The 24,169-nt window shown below is 39.3% G+C and overlaps 1 protein-coding gene across 1 annotated transcript in view; it reads right to left on the bottom strand.

Annotated features, from left to right (window-relative positions):
• The window catches only part of LOC132405638 (uncharacterized), a 56,417-nt gene extending 34,872 nt beyond the window's left edge, over window positions 1-21,545 (bottom strand). The window contains exons 1-8 of the mRNA XM_059990612.1: window positions 21,447-21,545; window positions 15,912-16,016; window positions 14,909-15,017; window positions 12,944-13,043; window positions 12,398-12,458; window positions 8,659-8,766; window positions 1,917-2,042; window positions 1,726-1,762 (exon numbers count right to left, since the gene is read on the bottom strand). Of these exons, the coding sequence (XP_059846595.1) occupies window positions 1,726-1,762; window positions 1,917-2,042; window positions 8,659-8,766; window positions 12,398-12,458; window positions 12,944-13,043; window positions 14,909-15,017; window positions 15,912-16,008 (638 nt within the window). The 5' untranslated portion in view covers window positions 16,009-16,016; window positions 21,447-21,545. The remainder of the gene's footprint in view (window positions 1-1,725; window positions 1,763-1,916; window positions 2,043-8,658; window positions 8,767-12,397; window positions 12,459-12,943; window positions 13,044-14,908; window positions 15,018-15,911; window positions 16,017-21,446) is intronic.
• Window positions 21,546-24,169: the final 2,624 nt, after the last annotated feature.

Below are 24,169 nucleotides of genomic sequence, written 5' to 3'. Positions count from 1 at the left end.
GCCGACTTCTGAGTGACTTTTATATTTCCAACGGACAATATATTATCCCTTAGACAACAGTAGAGCTCATTTCTTAATGATGATTATTACTATACCCACGCTTTAGATTGAGTATTGACGACGTGCATTATCTGAATGTTTGTATTAACCTTAATTTTGTGCCCCTTTATAAATAAAAATGTTTGAAAATAGTGACATCAGACTTCAACGGACCTTTCTACCTTTGCTGGTAAGTGATCCAGTTATGGGATACGTAACAGAAGCAAGTGGTTACCCAACAGATCATTGTTAAAAGTAGAGCTTCTCCAGTGTTGCCATTGTGGGTGGAAATATCATGGGATTTGCAGAGGTTTACCTCCTATTTTGTACAATTACCCCAATAAAAAAGGGAAAAGGCATTGGTGTCTTAGCAGCCTAGAAGAGGCAAGAGGAGAGATTATGGGGGGGCTCTGACAGAAACTTTTGAACTTTGTGAAACCTCCATTCAAGTACTGTCAGGTATTCTAACAACAAAAAGTCTAACATCAATGGTAGGAAAGTTATAGTACATAGAATAGTACAGGCTTTTTGGCCCATGATATTGTGCTGGCATCTTAACTTACTTCAGGATCAATCTAACACCTCCCTCCTGCATCACACTCTATTCTTTTCTATCCAGGTGCCTACCTAAGAGTCCCTTAAATGTTACTAATGCATTTTCCTCTACGACCACCCCAAGTAATGCATTCCACAAACCTACCACTCTACGTAGATAACTTACCATTGACATCCCTCTTACACTTCCCTCCAATCACCTTAAAATTATGCCCTCTCCTTTTAACCATTTACACACTGGGAAAAAGGCCCTGGCTCTACACTCTATCAATGCATCTTTATCATCTTATACACTTCCAAAAGAAGTTCCCTAGGAACTTAACCCCTTTGTTAATGAAGGGACAGTTGTAACTTTTCATCACTGATAAACAAAGTCCCTCATTGTTATAAGACTCTAGTTTCTCTACATTTCTGTAATTTCTATTTTCTACAGTAAAGAAAAATATTCAATACTAGAGTTCTTTCTTTACAAACCATTAAGATTTCTTGAACCATCTATTCCACATCTATAAATAAAAAAATCCCTAATACAAGCCTTGTTAATTTAGTCTCATATTTGATTTTTTTCTGTCTGACCAACTTTAGCCCATTTGTATTAGATTGTTAAAATACATCATCAATCTATTTTGCTAGCTCTGAAGGGATCACTTTTCTTCTGGAATTATTAATGTTCTCAATGGAAATGAAATTGTTTGAAAATTTCTTAATTTTTTTTCACACTGCTCATTTAATGGAAAACACTTAAGCCATTGCTGCATTCAAGTTTACAAAAACTGGCTTTAATTTTAAGATTGTAATGCCTGGTCTCTGAGTTTCAGCAACTGTAAAAAAAAGTTCTATAATAGTGATCTCTTTTCCAAATATTTCAGGAATAATCCCAAATGCATTCTTTGAATTATTTCTTCAAATAGTTTTTGCCAATTTGATGCCTCCCTTTTACCTTCCTCTATATTTACTGCATTACCTTTGTCATTTCTACTCACACTGCTAATACTGCCACCCTGTCTTTCAGAACAACATTAAACTTGTTAACTTTATTAAGAGGCATTATTAGAAATGGGAACTTTGCATTTGCTTGCAGTGACAGCATTAACATTATTTCATAAGTGTTTTAACCAGCAAAAATCTTACTTGAAGTTTCTTTCTTTTGTAATATTTCCAGAATGCTCTGAAATCCAAAAGAAACTATTATTACAAGGTAAATTTCTGAAAGAATAACAATAATAAAAGCATTATATTATCTGCAGCTTTTACTCATCAAACTAGTACATGCATACAAGTAAACAGTTTTAACACAAAATGATCACATAAGTACACATTACCTAAAATATCTGAGAGATTTGATGGCTGAGGTACTACATCAATGTTTGCTGCTTTACTACTGTCCAGAAGAGTAGAATTTTTGTAACAGAACCAGCCAATATCTTTTTGCTGCACACAAGTATGATCTGCAAGTTGAAATGATAGCATGTTATTATAATAGTATACAAAAGTTCAGCGCAGAAATGGGCCCTTCTACCTTTCCAGACTTCCCTCAAATTATTGAGATCTTGCTCATGTGCACCACTTGCGCTGGCAGCTCATTTCACACTAATAACCCTGAGTGAAGAAGTTTCCCTTCATGTTCCCCTTAAACTTTTCACCTTTTACCCTTAGCACTTGACCTCCAGTTGTAATCCCACACAGCCTCTATGGAAAAAGCATGTTTGTACTTATGCTACCTTTACTACTCATAATTTGGTAAACTTCTATCAAATCTCCCCTCAATCTTCTACTTTCCAAGAAATAAAGCCATAATCTATTCAACCTTTACAAATAATTCAGGCCCTCCAGTCCCGGCAACATTCTTGTAAATTTTCTTTGCACACTTTCAATTTTACTTATATATTTCCTGTAAGTCGGTGACCAAACCAGCACACAACACTCCAAATTAGGCCTCACCAATGCATTGTACAACTTTAACCTAACACACCATCCCCTCTACTCAATACTTTAATTTATGAAGGCCAATGTGCCAAAAGTTTTCTTTATGACCCTATCTACCTGTGATGCCACTTTCAATGAATTATGGGCCTGTACTCCCTGATTCCCTTATTCTACAGCACTCAACAGTGCTTCAAATTTCACCTGCCATTTTTCAGACCATATTTTCCAGCTGGTCAAGACCTCACTGCAAGGTTACATAGTCTTTCTTGCTGTCCACAACATTACCAATCTTGGTGTCATCTGCAAATTTGCTGATCCAGCTTGTACCATATAGTCTACTGTATGTCATAGAAGCACATCATATGGATCAAATCCTGAATGCTCAGTTGGAAAACTCAGCAACATTTTGCCCTGACTCATCAGACATAAAAGCAAACACTCCTGTGACCACATCAACCTCGTCCACAGATAAGCCTGTCATCAGTGCTGAGAAGCCACCTGATGTACCTGTGGAGACTAATTCCCCAAATCAAACTTTGCAGGGCAGATGTTACCCCGAGAGGCAGAGAAGACCCCCCCTCCCAAAGACGTCAGTTATAATTATTATTACATTACTTTGTTATAATTTCATATCATTAAGTTATTAAACAGTTGGTGGGCATTTGTATATTAAGGGTACACATACAGTATTTGTTTAGCGTGGTGCTCCAGAAAAAAAAGTTGATACACTTTTAAAATAAAAGGGGAGTGTACCATATAGCCTACCGTATAATATGGGACAATTTTATGTCGTATCGTAGTAACACGTTATTGAGCATATGCTATTAGGCACGTATTGATATGTACAGTTGGCCCTCCTTATCCGCGAGGGATTGGTTGTGGGTTCCCTTGCGGATACCAAAATTCGCGGATGCTCAAGTCCCTTATTCAACCTGTCTCAATGCGATGGATCTTAGGACCCAGCGGAACTCCAGACCTTATTTAACCTGTCTCAGTGCAGTGGACATTAGGACCTAGCGGTAGAGATCTGAATCCACAGTGTTCACAAAAATAATCACGATCGCGATTGAAAATAAAGTGAATAAAGCAATCTGAAAGAGGTGAAACGCCATTGGTCACTGAAAGTGGTAGGCTACAGTCGGTCAACGATCGGAACAATTTTAATGAATAAAGTGAGAAAGGCTGTGCCACAATGAAAGCTACAATTATTACTAAGCAACAGAGTGGTTTAATTATTGGGTTTTGGGTTTTTGATCCTCACATCAACCCAGCATGGTGGAGAGCACACTCGATAGCAGTCTGTCACTGGATCGAACTTGGGAAGAAGTTCCCAAGTCCGGCACCAAAACATACGTTCTTAAGTGTTTTATATGCATAGAAAGGTAAAATATATACTATATACTAAGACAAACATTTGACAAACTGACGCTAAATAATACCGGATGTACCTGTTCCGACTTACTAAGAGAACTTCTGACTTTTTTTGATCCCGATCCACGATAACCCACGCACATCCTCCCGTATACTTTAAATCATCGCTAGATTACTTACAATACCTAATACAATGTAAATGCTATGTAAAATAGTTGTTATACTGCATTGTTTAGGGGATAATGACAAGAAAAAAAGTCTGTACATGCTCGAACAACAAGTGCTGGAAGAGCACTTGCGGTTGGTTGAATTCACACATGCGGAATTCGCGGATAGGAGGGGTGTGTGTGTGTGTCTGTGTCTGTGTGTGTGTGTGTGTGTGTGTCTATATATATATAATGTGTTCGGTTCAGGTTCCGTAAGTAAAAAACCCATTATCTTAGCTCCAGTCTCTAGTGTTTTTATTTATAGTTTTGTTGTGTAACTGGTCACATACACAACACAGTTAACCACATTATCATCCACATCATTGATATAGATGACAAGCAACGGATGCAACACCAATTCCAGCAGCGCTCCACTAGTCACAGGACTCCAGTCAGAGAGGCAACCATCTACTACCATTCTCTGGCTTCTCCCACAAAGCCAATGCCTAATTCAATTTACTACTTCATCCTGAATGCCAAATGACTAAACCTTCCTGAGTAATTTCCTATGGGGGACCTTGTCAAATACCTTGCTAAAGTCCATGTAGACAACATGCACTCCCTTGCCTTATCAACTTTCCTGGCAACATCCTTGAAAAACTCTGAGATAGGTTAGATATGACCTAGCACATCCAAGGCCATACTGACAATCCCTAATCAGTCCATATTTATCCAAATAAAGGTTTCTCCTGCAATCCAAAGGTAGAGTGTTCCTATGAAACAGTTTGTAAACCGAAATGTCATAAAGTGAAGAAACAATTACCATTAATTTATACGGGAAAATTTTTTGAGCATTCCCAGACCCAAAAAATAATCTACCAAATCATACCAAATAACACATAAAACCTAAAATAACACTAACATATAGTAAACCAGGAATGATATGATATACACCCTATATAAAGTAAAAATATTGCAGGTACGGTGTAGTTTCACTTATCAATATCGGGAAGACAGCGAGCCAAAACTGATTTGGAGAAAAATCAGCACGTACACGCATCCGCAAACAACTGCCTGCACAAGGCTTCACGGTCATTGTAGTCTTTCTTGGGGTAAACACACGTATAAAGTGGGTGTCTTTTTCTCGTAAAAGCGAAAATCCTCTTTGGTTAGCGAAAACAGGTACTAATGTAGGTCTTTCACAATAGTGAGTTGTTGTAAAGTGAACGTTAGAGAAATGGGGACACCTGTACTTATATATAGGGTTCTTTAGAATATCTTCCAATTACTTTCCCACTGCTGATGTCAAGTTCACTAGACTGTACTCTCCTGGTTTACTTTAAAGCCTTTCTTAAACAGTGGAACAACATTAGCTATCCTCCAATCCTCCAGTACCTCACCTATTGTTAAAGATTATTTAAATATCTCTGCTAAGGCTCCTGCAATTTCTACACTTGTCTTCCACAGGGTATGAGGGTACACCTTGATAAACTGTGGGGATTTATCCACCCTAATTTGCCTCAAGACAGCAAACACCTTTTCCTCTATAATCTGTACAAGGAAATGAAGTCAATGCCACTTCCTCACTTCTATAGACATCTGTATAGTCTCCTAAGTAAATATAGATGCAAAAAATCCATTTGAGATTGCCCCATCTCGTTTGGTTCCACGTACAGATTACTACTCTGATCTTCCAGAGGACCAATTTTGTCCCTTTGCTCTTAACATATCTGTAAAATCCCTTAGGATTCTCCTTAATCTTCTCTGCCAGAGCAACCTCATGCCTTTTAGCCCGCCTGATTTCTTTAAGTGTTTTCTTGTATTTTTACACTCCATAAATACTTCACTTGTTCCAACCTACGAAATACTGTTTTTAAATCTTAACCAGGGTCTTAGTATCTCTTGAAAACCAGGGTCCCCTAAACTTGCTATCTTTCACTATCACATCTTTTGTCAGCCCAAACTGTCAACCATTTACTCTTTTCCATAGATGCTGTCTGGCCTGCTGAGTTCCTCCAGCACTTGTGTGTGTTGTCTTAAAGTGAGATCATTGGTTGTGGAATATAGTGGCTGGCCAAGTAAGTGTAGTTATCCCCTCTGTTCACAAGCCTTATGCTTATAGGGTAGTAACTGTTCTTGAACCTGGTAGTGCAAGTCCTGAGGCTCTTGTCCATTTAAACTGATGGCAATATTGAGAAAAGAGAATGGCATGGGGAAGACTGTAAATGATTTAGTGGAGATACACTTATCTACAGCTGTTCTAATGAAACCTATTACAACCATGGTGTATTCATTCAGATCTCTAGATGAATGTTTGAATCTCTGGAGCCTTGCTTTTTAAGCTCTGCCTCTATGCAGGTAGGAGGGCAACCAAGCAATCTGATTACCAAAATGCATTGTGTGTAAGGAACAGTAGGCATTCGTTATCGGAGTGTAGCAGTGATCTAGTATGTTGAGACCTCTGGTACAGGTTGTATGCTGGGTTGGGCAGGGTTTTCTTCAAAGAAACCTAGTTGAAGTTTCCAGCCCATATGAAATGTGTCGCGATGGGCTGTTTCTTGTCCACAGATGCCATCATGCAGTGTTGCGAGTGCTTGCTTATAGTCACCCACTGGTGGTATACAAGCTGCAGTCAGGATCACAGATGAGAACTCCCAAGGCAAATGGAATGGATGATATTTGACCGTTAGGTGTTCCAAGTAGGAGAACGTGAGTTTAACATAACCATGTCAAAGCACCAACAAAATCAGACTATAAAACGCATGCCTCCTCCCTTTGTCTTAGCTGACCCCACAGTTCGGTCCATTCTATAAATCATCAATCTTTCTGGTTTGACTTCTGTGTTGGGCATATCTGCAGATAACCAAGTTTCAATAAAGTAAATAATTGAGATGTTTCTTATCTGCCTCCTATACTGCAGTTTTAATCTCAGGTCCTCAATTTTATTCTCCAGCGACTGCACATTTGCCAATAAGATGCTGGGTAGAGGAAGCTTCATCCCTCTGCGTTTCAGCGTGGTCTGGATTCGCCTCTTCTGTCTTGCTTTCAGTCATGGCGATGAACCTTAAAAGGTGCTGTGCCTGACTAGTATGGGTTCATCAGTCGATCCTGAGAACTGAAGATCATTGATGTGATTTAAAAGTCCATTGTTAAGAGGAAATATATGTATGAAGTATACTTAAGAGGAATTTTGGAACACTTATCTGCAATGATCACCAGCGGCATCTTGCTCAATATTATAGCTCTATGAAACACTGGTTAGACCACACTGGTCACTTCATTATAGGAAGGATGTGGAAGCTTTAGGGAGGATGCAGAGATTTACCAAGACACAGCCTGGATTAGAGCATGTCAATGAGAATAGGTAGAGCAAACTAGGGCTTTTCTCATTGAAGTGAAGGCAGATAGGATGTGACTAGATGAGGCATATATGACAAGAGACATAAATCAAGTAGATAGCCAGAGGCTTTTTCCCAGGGCAGATATCACTAATATGAGGGGGCATAATTTTAAGGTGATTACAGCCAAGTGATGTCAAAGGCAGGTTCTTTCCAGAGAGATTGGTGGGTGTGTGGAATGCCCTGCCAGGTATGGTGGTAGAGGCAGATACTTTGGGGCACTTAATAAACTCTTAGATAGGCACATGGATAACAGAAAAATGAAGGGAAGGATTAGAATGATATTAGAATAGGTTAAAACTTCAGCACATCATCATGGGCAGAACGGCCTGCACTGTGCTGTAATTTTCTATGTTTATGAAAATATGCTAAGTGAAGCAATACGAGCCGAAGGACCACTGAAATCTCAATTTTAACATAGGTAGGGCTCATATAAAACCTTTAGATGATGTTCACTGCTTAGTTTTAGCTTCAATTCTTAAAATACTTGAAATTTACAGCAGTTACATGCAACTGACTTGGGTTTATTTGATGTTTTTGACATCCAGTTTTTTTTTAATGGATATTCATTTGAATACTTGGGGCAGTGAATGGATCGTAAAGCTAATATTATTCTTGGCTACAGCATATTGGGTCCAGATTTTAGGTATCTGCTCCATTTGGGGATTCAAGGCATGATTGAGAAAACTGCAAATCACAGACGTGCTGGAAGTTGGACCACCACTAATCAGCAAGTGAGTATGCTTCCAGACTTCCTCAGTCAGTATTCACAGAAGGGAACCTACCTCAGCGACATGTACCAGGGACTAAGTCAAATCTTGGATAAATTTGTATTTTCTGAATTTATTTTCTTTCAAATCAGTTAAAAATGTATTTGCATAAAGACTTCAAATGAATGAATATATTCCAGTGACGTAGCACTTGTTACAACCATCTAATGCATTTAGCAATACTGAACTTCCAGACATGCATGTTCCAAGAAAAATAATGAATCAAGCACATGTTCACAAATAAAATTATACTTCTAAAGATGCTAGATATTTCCTCATAGGTAAATGTCACTACCTATAATTAAGTTACTTATGAATGAAGATATCCTCCATTAATCTTGAAGAATCTTAAAGCAAACATTACCATTTCAAATACGGTTGCCAAAAGCAAGCTATTCAAAAAAAAGATTGAAGGAGCTATTCCATTTATTGCTGAATTAATGCAGTATTTACCATCTGCCTCTCGGAATAATTCTATAGAAGAACAACTATCCGTGCTTGCAGGTGAAGATGAGTCCACAGGCAGCTCTGAATCTAATGAAGGCAAAAGGGAGGGGGAAGCTTCATATAGAAGGGAAAATTAAAAGAGATAAACATCAATGTTACTATTCCAACATCAATGGTGTTTTTTCTTTCAACTTGAGTAGAGTTGCAAGTTATTATCAATCAAACACCTTTAACAGCAAAACATCTTAGTTGCTTGATGAAAAGTCATTCACTAAAAACGTTAGTTACTTTTCTCTCCACACATTCTCACTGGCTTACTGAATAATTCCAACATTTGTTGATTTTATTTTAGAAAGGAGAGTTCAAGCCATATATTGGGACCATTAAATAATGCCTTAGTCGAAATAGTAAGTTAAAAGGGGCACCTTAAACGACAAAAGAGAGAGAACATTTCTTGTGCTGATAATATCTGGGATGGAAAACATGCTTAAAATATATACTGCTTGATAGCAAGTCAGTTTATTTGATTAATACAGTTTAAAATGTCATTTAGAAATCATCTAGAGAATCTGAAAGATATATTGTTTTAAACAATTGAAATAACTTCATGGAACTATACAATCTTTCACTAGTTGTGCTGGCCAGATGCCCAGTAAATCAGCACTTTATTTACACTTTTGTATCCTGCTGACTTAAAGAACATAAAACACAGCTCAGCCACAGGTCCTACAGCCCACCATGTTGTGTTGAGCTAATTAAATTAGTAATCAAGTATACACTAAACTAATCCCTTCTGCCAACACAACGTCCATATCCTTTCATTTCAACACATTCATGTGCCTCTTGAACACCCCTGTCACGTTTGCCTCTACCATTACCCCAGGCAGCACATTCCAGGCATCCATCACTGTGTAAAATAACATGCCTGGACCAGCTCCTCTGAACTTACTCCATCTCACCTTAAAAGCATGCTCTTCGTTGTTGGAAATTTAAACCCTGGGAAAAATATATTAGCTGTCTACCCTGTCTGTGCCTCACACTCTTATAAACATCTATCAGAGTGTTCCCTCTGCCTCAGCTATTTCAGAGAAAACAACTTAGTTTGCCCAATCTCTCCTTATAACAAGTGCCCTCTAATCCAAGCATCCTGTTAAACCTCTTCTGCACCTTCCCTAAAGCCTCCACATCCTTCTTATAATGGGGTAGCCAGAACTGAATACAATATTCCAGATGTAGCCTAACTAGAGGTTCATAAAGTTGCAGTACAACTTTCTGGCAGTTAAATTTAATCCTTCTATCCCGGGGGTCGGCAACCCGCGGCTCCGGAGCCACATGTGGCTCTTTTACGTCTGTGCTGCGGCTCCCTGTTGCTTTGGGAAATAATTGGTTGTGGCGACCCTTTTCCTGGCACATCCGAACCGACTCACAATTAGATAGCCTACGGGGGTTTGCGAGCACAGAGCTTTGGAGCCTCTGCGCCATGGGGGGCAGGTTGAGGGAGGCTTAAAAGTGAGGCTGAAGATTTCGAATAAAGTTTTTTCCTTCGACTGCAGTTACCGACTCGGTGTCGTAATTTTAGCGCTGCGTGTAGCACACCGCTACATGGTCAGTATTTAATTAAAATGTATTTTATGTTAGTTTGTTAGTTTTTGAAATGTAAATCTAAATTTGAAGATTATGGTGATCTTGTACAATCTAAATAAGACGTTGTGGCGACCCATTTCCTGACACATCCAAACCGGCTCACAATTAGCCAGCGTTCAGGCTAAGGGAGATAGCCTACTGGGGTTTGTGAGTACGTGTCTTTTGCAGCATCCGCGCCCATGGGGGGCGGGTTGAGGGAGGCTTAAAAGCAAGGCTGTTTAGTTCGAATAAAGCTATCTTTGACTGCAGTTTACTGACTGCGTGTAGCACACCGCTACAACGTGTTTTTATCGCTGGCTGTCCAGAGGGGAGGTGCTGAAACGCTTTGTCGCGTGTCTAGAAGAAGTGAAAACTTTCCTGGGCAGCAAAGGGCTCAACTTTCCTGAGCTGGAACAGCCAGAGTGGCTGGAAAAGCTACACTTCATGGTAGACATGACAGCGCACCTGAACATGCTGAACACAGCTCTTCAACGGGGTAAGGACGTACAGCCCTGCACATGTTGGAGGATGTTTTGGCATTCGAGCGCAAGTTGACTTTGCTTGCCAGAGATTTACAGAAAGGCACATTGTCTCACTTCCCCAATTTGAGAGAGTTCAAACAAGGTCACGACATGATAAATTCGGAGTATTTACATTCTGCAATCATCGCAATGCAAACATCGTTTGGGAAACGCTTCTGTGAGTTCAGAGAGGAAAAAAAACACATTATCCTTCCCGGTCAGTCCCCTAAGCATCGATCCATCCCTACTGAATACGACTGCATTGTCAGGTGTGAGTCAACCTGAACAAGTATGATAAATATTTTAATTGCCTATTATTTTACGTATATTCATATGTTTTCATTGTTCAGTGAAATAGTCCTTTTATTTTTCAGGTTGACAGCTGGCTGACGTTATTTTTGGTTTGCTGCTGGCGGCAAATTTAAGTTTGGCGTTTTTCATAAATACAAGAAGGACTCAAATAGACGTTGAGTATTTTACTTAAAAGTAACCTTCAACCCAACGTCTTTTTTTCGGAGTTCAAAATGTTTTTGTTGCATGCAGAAATGTAATTTCGTTTTCTCTGCAGGAGTTCATCAATTTCATAAATGCAACACATTATAGTTTGTTTATACATAGCATAAAGGCAAAACAAAACGTTGTATGCAGTGTTATTTCATTTTAAATGTCAAACGGGTTTTGCGGCTTCCAGTGTTTTCTTTTCTGTGGGAAACGGGTCCAAGTGGCTCTTTCAGTGGTAAAGGTTGCTGACCCCTGTTCTATCCACTCTATCAACCTGTGTAGCCACTTTCAGGGAGCTTCAGGATCCCTGTACTCATCAACACTGTTAAGGGTCTTGCCATTAATAGTGTACTAACTCTTTACATTTGATTACTAATGTCCAACACTGACCGAGTTAAACTCCATCTGCCATCCCCCCCCCACTCTATCCACAACAAAACCAAACTTCATATCATCTGCCAATTTACAAAGCTTATTGCGATTTAGCCATTTTGTTTGTAAATCAACACAAAAGGCCCTAAACAGACAAAACCAACAAGAGTCACAAAGGTACCTGAAACAATCTAACATCTTGCAAATTTTGTACTGAAGTTGGCCCATCTGTAATTTTTTTTAAAAATATTAGATCACAGGATCTTAAAATTGGAGAAACCAGCAGGAAGGAATGTAGATTTTAAAGCACCAATTAAGTAAACTGTGCCAGCATTTTTAAAGCAAAACCAACAGAAACAGTAAGCCAATATTTTTTTGCCATTAATAAAGGCTCTCTCAATGCATTATGGTGTGGTTTTTCAATTAGGATTTACCACTGTTCATATAAGTTGGTAGAAAACGAATGTTCCAAAATTTCAAGTTTACAAATGCATAAAAATTAGAAAAGGCAAAGATTTCTGAAGAAAAAAAACCAGGTACTTTGGCTTGAGTTTTCATTCAAAATTGATATAGCTATAATGGTTATTTGTAAAATATTGTGGGACTGAAGATCACATTATTATAAGCAGCAAAAGTGCAATTCAGATGATTAAAGAAAAATATCACGTTCCATAATTTCCATAGAACTTAAATTTTTAGTCAAATTTCTTCCAGAATAGCTTTCTTACCTGAACTAGTTTCATTGGATCCAGAACATGTTGAATATTTGGAATTAGTTTGGGTAAACTTCTAAAACAAAATTAGAATTGGACTACCGTTAAGTTTCTAGTTTCCATTTACAACTAATTCATGTACAATATTTTCTTCAATGATAACATTAGAAATTTCAGAAATCCATGTGAAATTAAACAATATTATTTTAGGAAATGATTGTACTGCATGGAATAATGTTAAGATAATGTTAATTAAAATTGTAATAGTCTGCTTTCGCACCCAGGCTATTCTATCCAAATAGAATATTGATAGAAATTGAATTGGAATAGCAATTTAAAATGGGCTTTGCCAAAATTAACAATTCACAAGTGACAAAAAGTTGCATTCCTGGCATCCAAGAATTACATTTAAAAGCCCGGGGGAGGGGGGGGGCGGGGGAGGGAGAATTTACAGCAACATTTCTGTTAAAATAAGCTGAAGAAACTAAGCCAAATGATAATTGGCTCCTTAAATTACCAAACAAAAATTAAACAAATTTATGATTTAATGCATTAAAATACCTTCCACTGTTGAAGACTTGGGCTTCTGTTCCAAAAAGGCTTAATTCCTCTTTTTTTATTTAAAGCTTTTTGTTGTGTTGTTGCTAATTGAGCTAAATGCCTTAAGAACAAAGAGACATGGTATATTTTTCTCCACATTTTGACAAAATATAGAAGTTTGCAATATACAAGTCCTATATATAATATTAGGGATCAGGGATAATTTGTTTCTCTAATGTAGAGGAGGCCACTAAGAGCCCACTTAGAAATGACCTATTGCACCTTTTCTTCGTTCACAGGAACATATGCCAAAGTACCTTAAAATGCCATTCCTCTCAACTAAATTTGTTAACATTTAAAACCTCTGGGCTAAAGAGAATGATCAAAGGAAAGAAAGCAGCTTCCATGACGTACAACAGGTGAAGAGAAAAGATTACAATCCTCATTAGCCTTTAATAAATGAAGAAAGTACTTCCTGTCCCCACTTGCCAAGATGCAGGTCTGAGCTCACCCTCTCAGTGCTAAGCCGCCACACTGCTCGTCCCAGTCTGCAATGCAGTATCAATCATGCACAACTTCTTTACACCAAGAAGCAGGAAGAATGGTGGATTTGCACCAGATTCCTGATAGAGCAACACATGGCAGCAAGTAGGATAAGAGATTACACCTGGTCCATGGCACATCTGTCAATGATGCATCTCTCAAGTTATAAAACTAAAATGACCTCTTTCAACAGATTCTATTATCCTCTCATTCCTGGGAATGCACCCCCAGTGATAAGTGGGACGCCATCATAAATTAGAAATCTGCAAGTGAATCGCTGCATTGACCAGAAAGATTACAAAGATGATAATGAAACTGAGTAAGGTTAAAACACAGTGCTGCATCCCCTGAATGGGATAGAGCCATGTAAAGGAGCTTCAGAAGGAATAGAGGGAAGTTTCAGAATGCAGAAAACGAAGGAGGAAGATATATCCGATAGTAGAATTAACTGAAGATAGAATTAACTAAAGACTGGAGAGTTAGAGAAAGAATACAGCCAAGATAGCTAAATATAGGCAATTAGAGATTTGAAATATGTATCTACCAAGTCTGCAAAGAGGTAGGATGCTCAAGGTTAAGATCCCATGAGGGTAGAGGGTACGAAGGGAAGATCTCCAGATGAAATTAGGTCAGTGAACATCTGGGAAATAATAGACTCATGTCCAGTCATGTGATCATGGTGGTGAATGAAAGCTGACATGCAGCAGAGATCACCACAGCATAACATCACTACCCTTACTAGCTTGAAAAAGCTCAGCTTCTGGAGCCAGTAAGCATACAATTCCATTGTACCAGGATTTAAGAATGCATGTAAGATAATGAATTAACTATTTGGCTAATAAGTTGGTTCTGCCATTCAATTAGATTTTGGCTGACTGATCTTGATCTCAACACTTTTCTGGCTGGTTCCCATAAACCTCAACTCTGAAAGACTTTTTTCCACTTCAACCTTAAAAATGGTAAATGATTCAGCCTTTAGAGCTCTCTGGGTAAAAACAAAAATAATCACCAGAAATTCTGCTATTTTGTAATAAATGAGGAATCTCTTAATCTGAAATTTTAATCAGTAACTTTAAATTGTCTCATGAGGGGAAGCTCTTAATAGCATTCCTCTCAAAGTGTTATGTTTCAATAAGGTCCTCGCTCATTTTTTGATTTTTCTGGACCTAATCTTTACTCATGTCAGCTCCCTTTGTCAGTAATTAATCTAATGAATTTTCTGTGAACTGCCTGCAATGAAAATAATGTGACCAAAACAGACCAACATGAACAGTCGTAGCAAGGCTTTCTTCCATACAATTATATTTCAGGCCTTCACAAAATAAATTACAACTCCTAAAACTTACTAAATTTGAGTAAATTTTTTTGAATTGCAACCATTTTAAAATACATTAAATTTCCTTCTGTAACTTGCCATCTCATAAAACTCACAAACACACTAACCTGTGACCACCAGGAACTGGTTTATCAGTTGCAGATAATTTGGAAACATCTTCATAAATCATTGACAATTCCTCTAAATTTGAGCTTGGCTTTGGATCTGCATTCACCACTTTTAAAGTAAAAGTAAAATCTTGTACAATTAGAGAGAAGCATATTGCTATCTGCTATCAATGTAATATTTTCATTAGAAAGAAAATGGATAGCGAGATAAAATCTAATTTTAGTAAGAGGTGTTGGTGGGAAGAATGCAAGGACATTGGCAGAGTGGCTGCCTGGTATACACGCTGCTAGAAATTTTACTTTCAGTGAAAACAGTGGAAAGAAAATTTGAGTAGGCTATGTAATGGCCAACCAATTTGATTACTCTTAATCTCACACCAGCAAAATGCTGAAGTTTATTTCTCCATTAATGTTTTATTATGTTGTGTGGTGTCATATTTATTAACAATTAAAGATGGTAAACTGTACTGTGCAAAACAGAAATGAAATCTTACATATATTGCATTTGTCTCCAGGTCACCAAATGAATTTAAAGCAATGGCGATGAATAGCCCTTTAACTTCCTGTCATTGGTCATGACATTCAAACATATTGGCTATAATAAATAAGACAGACTGGGAAAAGATCTTTAATCCAGATAACTGCAAAAAAGTACACGCTGCACTGGATCAATGGCTAAATTATATCATTGTGTATATTTTGTGTGAGTTAACCAATTTATTTTTGAAACAATGGTGGTATGAATGAGATAGTATTACCTCCAAAGTAGTAGGCAGTGGAAGAAAAAGTGCACTAACTCTTAAATGCTAATTGAAATGGTAAAATGGACAAAAATCGATAGGATGAAGTATTACTTCAGCATTTATTGTTAATACTGATTTGAGTGCCCATTAAGCAATACTTTCAGCATCAATACATCACTCTAGAATGAGAGTAAATCACAGATGAATAACTATTATTATCTACAATATTGTAAAAACGTATATAATATCAATAGCATTACTTCTCTTTCTGCCATCATGATAAGGGGAGGAACACCAGTTCATCTGTGTATTTGCCTTTATGCCATTCCATTTTGATTTAACTTTAATATGAGGCATTATTGTTCCTGCAGATGAAGAAATAAAATTAGTCCCTACATATTTCAAAGAAATAAGTAAACTATGTATACTATTTATTCTGCAAGGTTGGCAGCTTAGGTGCAACTCTTGAGATTTCCAGTCCTTCTGTACCTCACCTTATGTTTGAACTTCTTGAGAGACAACACGTAAAAATCAGAAATAGGAAACTATAAAAACTTGCTAGCTCAACCATAATTAATCAATGACCATGAATAAGGATAAATGACAATGATTTTGGACCTTTTACAAGAATACATCACAGCACCATAAATTGGATGCTGAGTCAAAAATGAAATGCAGAAGCATAGCCAAAAAAATTGAGCTCTCTAGAAGAATGACCAAAAGCTTGATTAAAAATGAACACTGCAGCAAGTACTAAAGCAAAGAAACATTTTGTAGAGTAAATTATTCAAACAGGACATCAATGGCAGGAAAAACCACCATTCACAAGTTCAAAGTAAATTTTATCATCAAAGACATATATGTCACCATATACAACCATGAGATTCATTTTCCTGCAGGCATACTCAGCAGATTTACAGAATAGTAACTATAACAGAATCAACGAAAGATAAACAGGAATGCAGAATACTATAAACTGTGCAAATATAAATAGCAAAAAATAACAAGAACATGATACCTTAAAGTGAGATCAATGGTTGTGGGACCTTCTCAATGGATGAACAAATGAGTGTAGTTACCCTCTTTTGTTTAAGAGTTTGATGGTTGAGGGGTCGTAACTGCTCTTGAACCTGGTGGTGTGACTTCTGAGGCTTCTACCTGATGGCAGTAGCAAGAAAAGAACATGGCCTGGGTGGTGGAGATCTCTGATGATGGATGCTGCTTTCCTACAATAGCATTCCATGTAGTTGTGCTCAATAGTTGGGAGGGATTTGCCCATGATGTACTAGGCTGAATCAAATACCTGTTTGTAGGATCTTCTTTTCAAAGGTATTGGTGTTTCCATAGCAGACCGCAATGTAGCCTGTCAATACACTCTATATGACACATCTATAGAAGTTTGTTAAGATATTAGATGTCATGCCAAATATCCACATCTCCTAAGGAAGCAGAGGTGTTGCTGTGCTTTCTTTGCAATTGTACTTCTCTGGGTCCGGGACAGATACTCTGAAGAGTAACACCCAGGAATTTAAAGTTGCTAACCTCTGATCCTCCGATGAGGACTGGCTCATGAACCTCTGGTTTCCCTCTCCTGAAGTATACAACCAGTTGCTTGGTCTTCCTGACATTGAGTGAGAGGTTGTTTTTATGACACCACTCAACCAAATTTTCAATCTCTCCACTGTAAGCTGTTTCATTCCCTCCTTTGATTCGATACACATCACTGGTGTCATCAGCAAACTTGAGTACGGTATTGGAGCTATGCAGAGGGCTAAGTACGCAGCCCTGTGGTGCACCTGTGCTAACGGAGATCATAGAGGAGATGTTTTTGCCAATCTGAACTGACTGAGGTCTTCAAGTAAGGAAATCCAGTATCCAATTGCACAATGAGGTATTGAGGCCAAAGTCTTGGAATTTATTGGTTAGTTTTGACAAGATTATGATAGCAGAACAGATTAGAGACAAGGTTAAGAACTTTTCATCTGACACACTGCAGAAAAAGGCAATACAAGATGCCATGGAGAACAAAGGACAAATTAGACTTCCCAAGATTGGATACAAACAGCAGAGTTTAATGAAAGGATGGCGGAAAGGTAATTAAGCCAGCAGCAGAATATCCAAGTGAATACATATTCAGAGTTTGAATGAGTTTCTTAAGAGTTGGTGGGGTGGAGGTCATGTTGGCATATAGGCAGATTAAATGATACTGTGAACATGTCAACAGATATTCCTTACAGTAGGATTACAACTAACTTCAGGATTGAAGAGACATTGGTTAAGACAATTCTGGTTAATTCTAAGGCAAACACAGGCTGAGAAAGAAAATGAGGCCAGTCATTGTGGGTATGGAATTTGTATAAAAAAGCTTTTCCTCATAAGCTCATAGAACATTTTCTTTCATGATTTCCCAGGTTGGATAGTTATTGCAAAAACTATACCAAAAAGGCAACAATGTCACATGCAAGTCCAATAAATTGGCATTACTATTGGTTCAGAAGCAAGATCATTTTGTGCTTATTCCAAACCCGTTCTTATGTTTCTGACTTTTATATGTTACCAATACCAAACACGATCAGCCTCCAACCCCACACACCTTCACCTCATTGCCGCCTGTTTCCTTATTTATCTTAGTTCTCTAAACTGCATCATTTCTCTAAAATCCAATTATTTACCAAACTTTTGACACCCCTTTCGGTATCTTCTTTTGTGATACTTCCTATTCCCCCCCCCCCACCCTGCCTATTTTAGTGGGAGGCATCTGTGAACTGAGTTCTGATGTTTGGAAGAAATGTTTGTGCTTGATGGAATAGTGAATGGGTGAAGCAAAGACGAAAACGCAAGAAATTTTTATGAAGATACTGTTGGAGCAGGAAAAGAATCCAACGGTTAAGACCTCCTCATTGCTATTGGACAGATGAAAGTGAAGTAAGCAAAGACAATCCTATGGAGCTGAAAACCAGGATGGTGCTAAGAGTTTGAGGAAGCATAAAACCCAGCCTGATCACAGAGAACAGTGTTCGTCTTTTTTCTTTCATTTCAGTGCTTTGGGAAGAACAGCAAGCTGTTTAAATGTGATTGTTGAAAAAAAAGTGAATTTTGGTGGTAATAACACTTAAAGAATGTGAAGAATCAAGCACTGCCAAAGAAATACAGCTTGCAAGGGTTTAACGATTTTTTTAAAAAAAGAAAGTGGGAGCTATTTATTTGGTCAAAAGGGTCAATAAGAATAGACAACAAACAAAGGATATTTCAGGGTTCTAATTTAGGATCCCTGTGTGATGATATTGGGTTTACTGACTGCAAAGTTATAAACTCAAAGGCTTTAAGACTTAGCCAATATACATAACCATGAGTACTCTCACTATCTAAAGGAAGATTATACTGTAACTAGCCAATCTTCAAAAGCTACTTCTGCATTTAATCCCCATGGCGAGTTTAGTTGCCAACACCCAATATTAGAGCGATGGGTCCCCTCTTCCAGCTAACAAAGTGTTTAAAACACAGTTCATTTCTTTACAGAGACACACATTTAAATCCGCATGTTCGTAATACACATTTAGAACTCAGAGTTCTATCTTAAGCATTTCCAAATCTCAGAGAATTTCTATCTTATCATGAATCATCGTATCATTATCTTACATCTTGAAACATAAAACATTTTCAAATTATAAATCATTTATAAAACACAAAGTGTTAAGGATTTCTTAAACTTAAAGGATAAACCACTTTTTAAAATGTTTTTCTTAAATTCCAAAACTCAGGTACAATTCCAAAAACTAAAAAGCCACCAACAAGTTGCAGAAAAACAAATTGTCTGTCACAGAAACCAAAGCTGGATGATTGAATTCTCGCTCACCCTGTGTTTCTTCCATGCTGCCTGATGTTCTTTACTCCATTCCTAATAATCCTGAATTGCTCTCTGCATTTATGCAGTTTCTCTCCCACTTTGCGTGACTTCACAAGCATATGAAATTTCCTCAAATGTCTTCTTAACACAAGTGCTCAAAAAACACTTTTGGAGACATAGCCCTTAGCAATAAATTCTGTAAAGCTAACATTCTGAGCACATTAAACCCTTCCAACTATAAATACATTAGTTATTGATACTAAATAATATTATCCATTGATTCTGCAAGCTTCCTTGAACTAAGTAACTTAAGAGTCAGTTTGTCTGTTTGAAACAAACCAAACAATCCATTTCTTATACTCTATGATCGAGCAATAACAAAACAGGCACAATGACTAGCATCTGACTTCTCACAGAGCTTGATTGCAAAGCTATCCCATAGGGTAATTTTTTCAATTTTAAGCCAATTACTGCTTTTAAGAACTGAAGAATGAGTTCCATTTACTACCAGAGACTAAATCTGTTAATTTACTTCAATCTGTTTTTAATCTTACAAGCAGCACCTCCTATTAGATAGCAAGCTGAGCAAAAAAAAAACACGAGGGAATTTCTGTCACATCTGCATGACTCAGTATCCTGCATGTAATTATCCAAGTTCTGTGAAGTCTACTATTGCATTCTTTCATGTTCTGTGACATTCAATTTCCTTGAGCCCAGTGTTTTGATTGTGGAAAGCAATTGTTTATTTCAATGATTATGAGTCAATAACAGATATTGATAGATGTGGGGTTGCCATGATATTCATCAGACACACTACAAAATAAGGTATGTACAGTTATTGCAGGTAAATTCAGTTTTGCAACCACAAAAACATTTAAATCAATTAATCCTCCTTGTCCTTAGTGCTCCAGATAATCTTACTTCCACATCGCTTCACGTAACCAAATATGAAACCTCAGCTTCCCTTTAAATTCGCCAATGTACATTCTTACTGTTTTGGTAGAAGTTTTGCCACTTTCCATTCTTTGGCATTGAAGTTAATGTGGTCATTTCAATACTTACTCCCTTGTTCTGTCTCACCACAAACTGAACATTTTCCCCATCTCAATCCTAAACACTTAGGGTCTCTCCTGGATAAACAAAGAGGAACTTTGCAGTCTCTGCTGACCATCCTTATTTGAGGACTGAAGGGTACAGCTTTGTGGGCCGAAGGGCCTGTACTGTATTGTGTATTGAATGTATGGGAGCGGAGAGGACTCAGCCTTACCACCAAGCTGAAGGTTTACCGAGCAGTGGTTCTCACCATCCTCCTCTATGCCAGCGAGACCTGGACTACCTACAGCAGACACGCTAAACAGCTCAACCACTTCCACTTGAGCTGCCTCCGCAGACTTCTCCACGTACGATGGCAGGACAAAGTCCCAGACACGGAGGTCCTGGAGCGGGCTAGCACCCACGGCGTCTACACCCTCCTACAGAATGCCCAAGCCAGATGGGCTGGCCATGTCGTCAGGATGTCTGACTACCAAAACAGCTGCTGTATGGAGAGCTGAGCCAGGGCAAGCGCTCAGTCGGAGGGCAGAAGAAACGCTTCAAAGTGTCCCTCAAAGACCTCAGCATCAATCCCAGCAGCTGGGAATCGCTTGCTCTGGACCGCCCAACCTGGTGGAGCAGGACCACTGAAGGAGCGTATGCAGAGGCTCAGAGGAATCGCGCCGCACGCAAGGCTCGAGCTACCTCCACTTCCACTGCAGCACCTACCCTCACGAGTCCCACATGTGGACGAGCTTTCAGGGCCCAGTCACCAACCCTCCACCTGACAGAGGTCGTGGTCGTCTTCGACTCCGGAGGGCGAACAACATCGTACTATAGGTTTTCTAAAATAAAACCAGGGTGTTGCTTGGTTCGACGCCTGCATGCATCTTAAGGACAGACGAAGCTTGCCCACCTTCAGTTTCCCGGCTGAAACCATACAATCTCGGCGGACAAACATATTTACCAAGTCGGGCGCGCCCCCCAACCAGCGGCCCGCTCGGCTCAACGCCAGTCCGACCACGCCCCACGGCCCGCGCCGGCGCGTCATCAACGTACCTTGGTCGCGTGCTGCACCACCGGCGTCATCAACGTACCTTGGTCGCGTGCTGCACCACCGGCGTCATCAACGTACCTTGGTCGCGTGCTGCACCACCGGCGTCATCAACGTACCTTGGTCGCGTGCTGCACCACCGGCGTCATCAACGTACCTTGGTCGCGTGCTGCACCACCGGCGTCATCAACGTACCTTGGTCGCGTGCTGCACCACCGGCGTCATCAACGTACCTTGGTCGCGTGCTGCACCACCGGCGTCATCAACGTACCTTGGTCGCGTGCTGCACCACCGGCGTCATCAACGTACCTTGGTCGCGTGCTGCACCACCGGCGTCATCAACGTACCTTGGTCGCGTGCTGCACCACCGGCGTCATCAACGTACCTTGGTCGCGTGCTGCACCACCGGCGTCGTCGGAAATTCGCGCCGGGACGGGAGCCGGTGCTTTGTGCAAAGCGATGCCCTCGGCTGACGCGGAGTCAGTTTCTGCTCAAACCTAAAACGATGGGATGGATCAAAAGTAAACCAAACGAAGTCTGCTCGGCGAAGCAATCGCTTCATGAACGTTCTTTTATTTCAATTAATAGCCCCATATCCCTTGATTCTCCAGCAGATGATCTCAGCTTCGAAAGCGAATAGGAATGCTTTAAGTTCACAGTGATAGTGGATTGAATGCTGTAATAGATATAATCGGGAAATAGGTTTCTTTTCTGAGATAATGCTGCACCAATTAATTTACTAGAGTGGGCTTTTCTCATACTGAATTAAAGACGAAGTGGAAATGATGAGGCTTTTTTTTGTCTTCACTGAAACATTTGGAATGTCTCTCTCCAACCGGACTGAATCTATTAAATTATGTGGGTTGACATCAACATCTTGCTCGGGTTACCAAGTGATGACCATTCAAGTGCACTATTAGCAAGTGATCAGGAGGAGAAAAGACTTTAATGCTAAGGAAGAGGAATTTTTAAAAAAATCTTTAGTCCTCTAAATCCACAATGGTGAAAAATACATAGATTGAAACCTATGGAGAATCTATTAAACTAATCCACAACTGTTTATCATTGGAAACTTTGCAAATCAAGCAATGGTAGATTTAAAAGTTGAACAACACCTTATATACTGGCTGGGTAGCCTCCAACCTGATGGCATGAACATTGACTTCTCTAACTTCCGTTAATGCCCCTCCTCCCCTTCTTACCCCATCTCTGACATATTTAGTTGTTTGCCTGTTCTCCATCTCCCTCTGGCGCTCCTCCCCCTCCCCCGCCTCCTTTCTTTCTCCCGAGGTCTCCCGTCCCATGATCCTTTCCCTTCTCCAGCTCTGTATCACTTTTGCCAATCACCTTTCCAGCTCTTAGCTTCATCCCACCCCCTCTGGTCTTTTATCATTTTACTTTTCCCCCTCCCCCCACTACTTTCAAATCTCTTACTACCTTTCAGTTAGTCCTGATGAAGGGTCTCGGCCCGAAACGTCGACAGCGCTTCTCCCTATAGATACTGCCTGGCCTGCCGTGTTCCACCAGCATTTTGTGTGAATGGTAGATTTACTGAGCTTCCAAAGTTCAAAGTAAATTTATTATCAATATTGTTAAATGTCACCATATATACTACCTTGAGATTCATTTCTTGCAGACATAAGAAAATAAAGAATTTATGAAAGAAAACTAAACCAACTGTCTGTGCTGAATAGACTATAAGATATAGGAGCAGAAATAGGCAATTTATCCCATTGAGTCTGCTCTGCCATTTTATTATTGCTAATCCATTGGAACTGGGTCCCTCTCAGCCTCAGTCTCCTGCTTTCTCCTGTACCTCTTCATGCCTTGACTAATCAAAGGTCTAATGAACTCTGCCTTAAGTATACCCAGTGACTTGGCCTCTAAAGCCACCTGTGGTAACAAATGTCACAGATTCACCGGCTAAAGAAATGCCTCCTCATCTGCATTCTAAAAGGATGCCGCTCTATTCTGAGGCTGTGTCCTCTGGTCTTAGACTCTCCCACCATAGAAAACATTCTCACCACATTCACAATATCCTCTATTGAAGCCTTTCAACATTCGATATGTTTCAATGAGATCCCATCTCAAACCCCTGAACTCCAATGAGTGCAGGCCCAGAGCCATAAAATGCTCCTCAAATGATAAGCCTTTCAATCCTGGAATCATTCTTGTGAACCCCCTTTGAACCGTCTCCAATGTCAGCACATTCTTTCTTTGATAAAGGGCCCAAAACTGCTCACATTCTCCAAATGAGGCCTCACCGGTCGGTGCCTTATACAGCCTCAACATTATATCCTTGCTTTTATATTCCAGTCCTCCCAAAATGAATGCTAACATTGCGTTTACATTCATCACCACTGACTTAACCTGCAAATTAACCTTTAGGGAATCCTGCACCAGAACTCCCAAGTTCCTTTGCACCTCAGTTTTTTTTATTGTATTTTCTCTCCATTTAGAAAATAATTAACCCTTTTATGTTTTCTTGCAAAGTACTTGACCATACACTTCCCACTGTATTCCATTTCCCACTTCTTTGTCCATTCTCCTAATCTGCCTGTGACCTTCTGCATCCTCTCTGCTTC

This window comes from Hypanus sabinus, chromosome 15, assembly GCF_030144855.1.
Source record: "Hypanus sabinus isolate sHypSab1 chromosome 15, sHypSab1.hap1, whole genome shotgun sequence".
NCBI lineage: Eukaryota > Metazoa > Chordata > Chondrichthyes > Myliobatiformes > Dasyatidae > Hypanus > Hypanus sabinus.
This window is presented reverse-complemented; position numbering and strand designations above follow the sequence as displayed.